At 54.9% G+C, this 7218-nt stretch overlaps 1 protein-coding gene across 1 annotated transcript in view; it reads left to right on the top strand.

Moving 5' to 3' along the window:
• SEPTIN5 (septin 5) overlaps nucleotides 1-371 on the top strand; it is a 62507-nt gene extending 62136 nt beyond the window's left edge. The window contains exon 11 of the mRNA XM_026657019.2: nucleotides 315-371. Within this exon, the coding sequence (XP_026512804.1) occupies nucleotides 315-371 (57 nt within the window). The remainder of the gene's footprint in view (nucleotides 1-314) is intronic.
• The last annotated feature ends 6847 nt before the right edge of the window (nucleotides 372-7218 follow it).

The raw sequence follows: 7218 nt of genomic DNA, 5'->3' as shown, positions 1-7218 counted from the left end.
CCCTCCATCTCCCATCCTGCCCTCCATCTTGCCCTCGTGGGGGTGAGCTCCATCTCCCATCCTGCCCTCGATGGAGGGGGCTCCTCCAAACCCCGGCTGCGCGATCCTGAGCGCCCCGTGAGCCGTCACTGGCTAGCCCATGCAGACAGTGGAGTGAGAAGCAACACGCGCAGCCCCAGCACCGAGGGGGGGCTAGAACCCCACTCACAAACGTGCCGTCCTGGTAACAGAGCATGCCCGCCACCCCCTTAGAGCATCTCACTGGCCGGGGCGGAGCCGCGATCTCTCTGACCTTCTCTCTCTCTCTCCTGCAGTTGCGGAGGATGCAGGAGATGCTGCAGAAGATGCAGCAGCAGATGCAGGACCAGTGAGAGCCAGGAGGATGGAGGGCAAAGGGAATCCCTGGCGACCTTGCGGGGCCCAGCTTGAGAAGTGGCCGTTGTAGGAAGAAGTTCCCCGTTGCGTAGAGACTTGTGGGCGAAAGCTGCGCCCCCCCACCCCCTAATTTATTAGCAGTGACACTGGCTTTTCTGTCAGCTGGAGTGCGGAAGAGGCTCTTCACTTAGCAATTTACTGGTGTGTTTTTCTTTTGTTTCTTTTAAGCCTGGGAAGTGTCTAAGGCATTTTTAGAACCGTTCCAACTTCCAGATGTACTCAGCCCTGGCTAGGGAATGCGCCGCTGTTCCAAGTCACGGTTTCTATGGCGTACGAACTTGAAGACTGTGTAAATGCACGTAAATGTTTACTCCCAACCAAGGTGCTGGGACCCTCCCCCCCCAACCCCCCTGGGCCAGGGCAGGCACTTAGAAGGACAAACGTCCCTTTGAACCAAGAGCTCGTGAGTTGGACCCAGCCAGCCACCCCTCTCCCCCTGGGGACTCCAGGCCACCCCGCTGCTCTGCATGGGAGAGCAGTGGGGTGGGGGGGTGGAGTTGATCATGGGACGCTGGCCTGTGGGGGTATTTTTAAGGTGCCTGAACATTCCTGCCTGATTTTCCTATTGAGAAACTCCAGGATCTTTTGCACTGAGAGGGGAGAGATCAGCCCCACCCACTAGGTTAGAAGATACTAGCTTCCACTGCCCTCGTTTAGAGCAGTGTTTCTCAACGACCGGTCCCTGAGATCTCCCCGACACAGCTTAGGAAGGCAGCGAGCTGGCTCCTGGAATCAAACAGGTTGAGAAACTCTGGTTTAGAGCATAGTGGTGAGGATGTGGCGCTCGGCGCTGGGAGATCCCGGCTTGCAGAGACGAGGAATATTGGAGCAGCCCATGAGGTGCCAGCATCTTCCCAGCCAGCCATGCCCCTGCTGTGGCCAAACCACACTGTGGATCTGAGTCTCCGGCAGAACTAGGGAGCAGTTAGCAGGAAGCTTGGTGGCTTTTCCTTCACTTCCTGCTCTCTTTGGGGTGAGGGGAGGGGTAGCCCCCGCCATCCAGCCTGTGCATAGCCCTTGGGCTCACTTGGAAAGGTGACATGCCGGGCAGAGGGACCAAAGAGCCGAGGGCAGTGTCCCAGTTTGTACCTGAACAGGGGAAGCCTCGGGGCAGGAGACGAACCCTAAAGATGGAGTTTCCTCATCCCTGAGCGTTCGCAGCCTTGCTGGTCCCTGAGGGGAGACGGGACATTTTCCTTTGCACCGTTCTCGCTGTGCACACGGGGGCGGCTGAAAGGGCTTCGATCAGGGCAGAGGAGGCAAGATAGGCTATGTACAGGGCCGGCCTTATGGAAAATGGCACCCTGGGCTGCCCTTCCCCGCCCCACTCACGGCTGCACAGGGAGGAGTTTCTGAGCCTGGGGGCTCCCCTGGCCATACATTCCCTGACCACCGGGAAGGGGGGACCCAGGGGCGAGCCCTGATGCCTGCACCTCCCTGCCAGGCTGGCAGCTCCAGGTGGCATCATCTGCCCCCCGCTCGGCTGGCCAGGGGTTCCTGCCCTGAGCTGGCCTGCATTCACTCCTGCTCCAGCAGCCCAGACCTGCCATCTTGTGGCACTTGGATGGCGCCTCCCTGGGCAGTCGCCCATGTCTCCCACTCGTAAGGCCGGTCCTGGCTGTGTAGGGAGCAGGTTGGGGCTGAACGGGTTGTGGGCAGCAAGGGAGCATTTGAGTCCCTGGGAGGAGGCTTAGGACAGCCCAGCTCCGCTGGCTATGCACTGCCCCCTCCCTTCCCTTTCACACAGGACTCCACCCAACAGCCTTGCTGGGCAGTAGCTTTAGTCTTCCCCCGTTTCCCGCCCTTGGTCTCAGCCATGGGGACCTGCGTGGTTGAGTTCCAGCGCAGGGCAAGCTGGCGGGATCTGGTGGCAGAGATACGAGGGCTGTGTCTGCAGCAGCCGCTGTCATTTGCCAGGTTATTTTTAACCAAGCACAGTAAGGAGCAGCCAGAAGTGTGGCCTGTCTGATAGTAATGCCAGCGGCCAGCCAGGGAAAATGGGCCCTGAGTCTAACTGGGTCTTCCCTTAGACTCCTTGGAGTGCTGGCAAGGAGCTGATTGCCTGATGCACATGGGGGTGGGTCCTTCCTGCCCAGCCCCTGGTTCCCGCTCTGAGTCCTGTGGGTGCTCATTTACCTGTGGCTTTGTGTTGTCCAGCTCTGACTCCTCGATGGCCGGCTCTTGGTGTGACGCGCGGTGTTGGCTGGGTCTGGTTAAGTGCCAGGGCTGCTTCTGCTAGCAGTGTGTCATGCTGGCTTCTCTCAGCAGGGCCCTGAGCTCTTGGCCTGTTGGTGAGTAGCTGGGGCGGTGCCTGTTATTCACAGGCAAGCCTCTTTTGTCTCGGGTAGGTGCAGGAGAGACGGGACAGATCTCGGATATAACGAGGAGAGGCTAAGCTAACGAAGGGCAGCGGTGCCTCTTGGACAGATGTCTACACTAGGCCAGCGCAAACTGAACCTCTGAGCTTTGGCTCGTTTAAGAGGCCTCTCTTGCTGCCCCAATGAAGTGCAGAGCCGTGCAGTGTGTCTGGGGGACAAACTCAGGCCAGAAGAGCAATGTCATTATCTCCCCAGCTCCTTTGTCCTGTCCCGTCCCCCCTGTGTGAAGCACGTAAGAGATGCCATGCCAGGATAGACTGAGGGGCCATTTACTCCTGTCTCCAGCTCTGTCCAATGCCAGATGCTTAAAGGGAAAGTGTGAGCCGCCTCGCCATAATGCACTGCTTGTGTGGTATTGTAGCCTGAGGGGACAGCTTCTTCCAGGCCTAGGCTGGTGATCAGCTACTATCCTGACGCATGAGGATTGCTAACTTGTGTCAGTTTTATTCATGCTAGTGTAACTGCAAATGCTGTTCCTGTTCATTGGAGCGTCTGTTCCCTTTTTGTAAAGCTTGATAAGTTCCTTGCTTCTGCATTATCCTGAGGCAGTGAATTCCACAAGTTAACAATCTGTTGGTGGTAACATTTCCAGACCCGCTAAGGGAGCCTCTGTGTCCAGCATGTTTTGGCCCAAGAAGAGGTAGAGGAGATCATCTTCCCTTTAGCATTAGATGGCAGCTTGGTTGAGTGCAGCCTGCAGCTGTACTGGTGGCTGAGTTCACAAGCAAGGCATTGAAACAGGGCAGGGCTGTGGGTCTGAGGCATTTGGCAGGACAGGGCACCTGCAGCCAGAATTGCTGACTAAGAAATCTGCCCCCTTTCCCGGTGAGGACATCTCCATCAACTCAGTGCAAACTTCTGCTAAATCAGACCCATTCCACACAGAGCCGAACTTCTCAGCCATGGGCAGGGGTAGCGTGGAGTCAGAGAGAGAGAGAAGCACCTTCTGCCAAGGCAGCTAGAGCTGCAACTTCTCCAGAGGTGAAGTAGGACCACGGAGACCCACCAGCAAAGAAGACACAGCAGGTTTCCTTCCTCTTGGGAGGCTGGGAGGAGGGTTGGCTGCCTGGAAAGACATTGGAAATGGAGGTGACCCCTGGAATGCTCTAGAGATCTGCCCTCTGCCTGCGTGTTCTCAGCATGGAGTCTCCCCCTGTTGAATTGAGCCGCACTCTGACTGGTAGAGGCGTTCCTGGGTAAGCATGGCTGGTGGTTCCTCCTGTGGCTAGCGAGGCTGGAGCCCCCTCTGGCAGTGAAGGAAGTAGAGAGTATGGCTAGGATGCTCCTTCCCCCTAACACACCCCTACACACACACACACACACACCCCTGCATCGTAAGCCTTTGCCAATTTTTTGCACTTCTTAGCGACTCCAGGAGCTGAGTCCGGCTCCACTGAGTTCTCAGGCGCTGTCACTGCGCTGGGGGTTGTGGGTACCACGTCTCAAACCGTGTGCCTGATTGGGGAGGTGGTTGTGGGATGAACCCGTTTGTGTGCCATTGGCTCTGCCAGCACTCGCTGACCACCTGCATGCCTTGTCCTGCATCTTGTTCCTTTGGGGGGGAATTCCATTCTTCACGCTGTGCGACGGCTTTCCCCGCTCCCTCATTGCACACAGCCACCCTGGTAACCCTGGCTTGCTCGTGACCACGTGATTTGCGCATCCCCTCGCTCTGTTCCTAGGCACTTCCTTTCCCCGTTGTCAGTTTGGTTGGGTTTTTTTTGTACATTACTGTTGAGTACTTTGTCATTGTGAACGAGAGAAACCAACTCTTTGGAAACGTATCCATTTTATTAAAATGATGATGATGATGATGGCTATTATTATTAATAATAATGTTTACTATCTGAACTGGTCAGTGAAATAAATACATGAAAAAAACGACAAGACGACCTTTTCCTGGTTTGTTTTTTGTCTGCGGAAGGGGGACTTGTTAGGAGTGGGGACAGAAATGCAAGATGCCTGGAAAATCCCCCTGGGCGTGATCTGTCCAGTTCTCTAGTTCAGTCAGGTTAGGCTGGATGTAGGTATAGGCTGGGTCAAACCTGAGTGTCCCGCGACCCTATGCACAATGCCACTCACTCAGATTCGGAGGGGAACATGGGCCGGAGGGGTCAGAATGCTGGGGGGGGGGGGGGGAGGGACTGAGAAGGGGAGAGGAGAGGGTCAGGCATGGGGGGGCAAATCTGTGCCCCCTCCTACTGTAAATGGCACTCCACAGCCCCTGGATGCAGGAATCACTGGAGGAAATTCTCTGGCCTGGGTTATGCAGGAGGTCAGATGATCATAATGGTGCTTTCTGGCCCATGGAAAAATCTACCTGAGTCTTGAAGCACCCCCCAAATGAAAGAAAAACACGACCGCAAAAGCTGAGCAGATGTGAGCCCAGATTCCCTGCCTGCCTTCTGCTCTGCTGTAATAACCGGAATGAGCCACTCTGATTTATTAGAAGCTTAAAGGTTTTAAAGCATATGAGATGAGTTTTTATCCCCAGTCCTGCCTTCAGTTACAGCCCCACTGAATCAATGGGCCCAGTTTTCCCCAGCCCTGTTCCTTGGCTCATCCTGGACACCAGTGCAGCTGGGTGTCAATCCGTCCTGTTCTGATCTGGTAGCATTTCACACCCCTGTGTACATGGGTGCAGAGAGAATCTGGCCCAATGGGCTTACACGAGAGGGATTGTACGGGGGTACCGGGGGCAGGGTTTGGCCCTTAATGCATGCAATGGGGATGTGATCTCAGCATCCCAAGAGTATCCAACTGGCCTGTCTATTTTTATCCCTTTGGCTCTGCTGCTCAGGCTCGAGCATCTCCCAGTGCTGCGAATTCCGATGGCAGGATGTGGTAAACCCGCCTTGCTAACTGTGAGCTGCACATGCTTAGAGCTGCTGAGTCATCTGACTCTATCAAGACATGCCCAGAGCCCGATGTTCCCATGAGCATTATCTCTCCCAGCACTGGCCAGCCGAGTCAGCCTGCAGCTTTCTCCTTTCCCCTGGATCTTGCCTTTTTGTGTGTGCAAGTATCGCACTCTCCCAGGCTTCAACCATGTGAGAGAATGCAAGTTTTCAGAAGAGCGGCTCTTCTGCGCCCTCCCTACTCCGCTAGTGACCCAAGTCGCAGCTGAAAGCCGGAGCACCTCATCCAAAGTCACCAGCTGCTCAGAAGGGCTGGGATTGAGTCAGGTCCTCCGAGGCGCGCTGACGCTGTACATAGCGCTAACGGGACGTTAGGGGACACCGTGCTGCCAGGAATGCTCCTGACGAGATGTGAAACCAATTTAACAGTCATGAAAGATCCCCTGGTGCTTTTCACAATGGTAATTTTGTGAACCTGAATGTTTCAGGTCCAATTGAATCTTGAGTAATTGCCTAAATCCACCTGCAGCTTCAGTTGGATACAGTATTCCCCTTCGCTTCCCGCCTCGACATATTTGGTCCCCATGTACTAGACAGATTCACTAAAGGGAGACCTGTCCACAACCAGTGAAGATCCCATCCCCCAGGATCAACTGATTACAGAAGCCAAGCACTTCCTGTCCCAGACTGAGACTCCTTGTCCCGTCTCCTTCACTTCCTGTCCCAGTGCTGCACACTCTTAAAACAGCTGCAGGCAGCTGTGAAGTGACTCCTAGGTTTGTGCATATGTAGTTTGTAAAGGGCCTGAGGATGAAAGGCGTAACATAGGGTATTATGGGAATTACCTGGAGCGTTGTCATACTGAAGCTGACACTGATCAATGTTAGGTTCCCCAAGCTTCCTTACAAACCTCTCAGCTGACAGTAAGATCTCCGCCTGATCCTGCCTGGTTGCCATTGCTAAGTCTTTTCCAGCCTCGAGAGGGCCGGAGCTGCATGCTAAACAGAAGTTTGGGGAGCAGGGGAACAATCTGAGAGGTATTTGCCATTGCTAAGACAGAGCCAGGCAGACAAAGTGGAGCTGAGTATGGGAAATGATGGGCCCTTCCCCAGGGACTGATGGGGTTTTGAGGACTCTCCCGTGGATTTCACATGAGGTTCCTTGCATATTTTCTTGTTGCTGCTGAGCAGAGCAATACAGAACACAAAGCAAATACTCTGGGCTTATTATAATCTAAGAGGATGGCTACCTTTCCAAAGGGTGCCAGGAGAAAACAGGGCACTGTTTTGAAGAGGGCAGGGCTGGACCGCTCACAGATAACAGCAAAATGCTTTTGCCCTCCCCTTCCTCTGGGCCAAGACCCTCTGCCATTCACCCGTCGTCATCAGGCCTGCCACATTTGAAGCGTCACCACATCTTGCATCCCTCGGAACAGTTGCTTGGTGAAACCTCAGCTGTTCCGGCGAGACCCGTGGCAGGGAGGAGTCCTGGGACTAGCTTTCCCCTTATCTTGCAGAGCCAAGTGGGGAACTAGCAGAGAGCTCAGC

This window comes from Terrapene carolina, unplaced genomic scaffold (assembly GCF_002925995.2).
Source record: "Terrapene carolina triunguis isolate 2854851 unplaced genomic scaffold, T_m_triunguis-2.0 Scaffold234, whole genome shotgun sequence".
Taxonomy (NCBI): Eukaryota; Metazoa; Chordata; order Testudines; family Emydidae; genus Terrapene; species Terrapene triunguis.
Note: the sequence above shows the minus strand (reverse complement) of the source record. Positions and strands in the feature narration are given on the sequence as shown.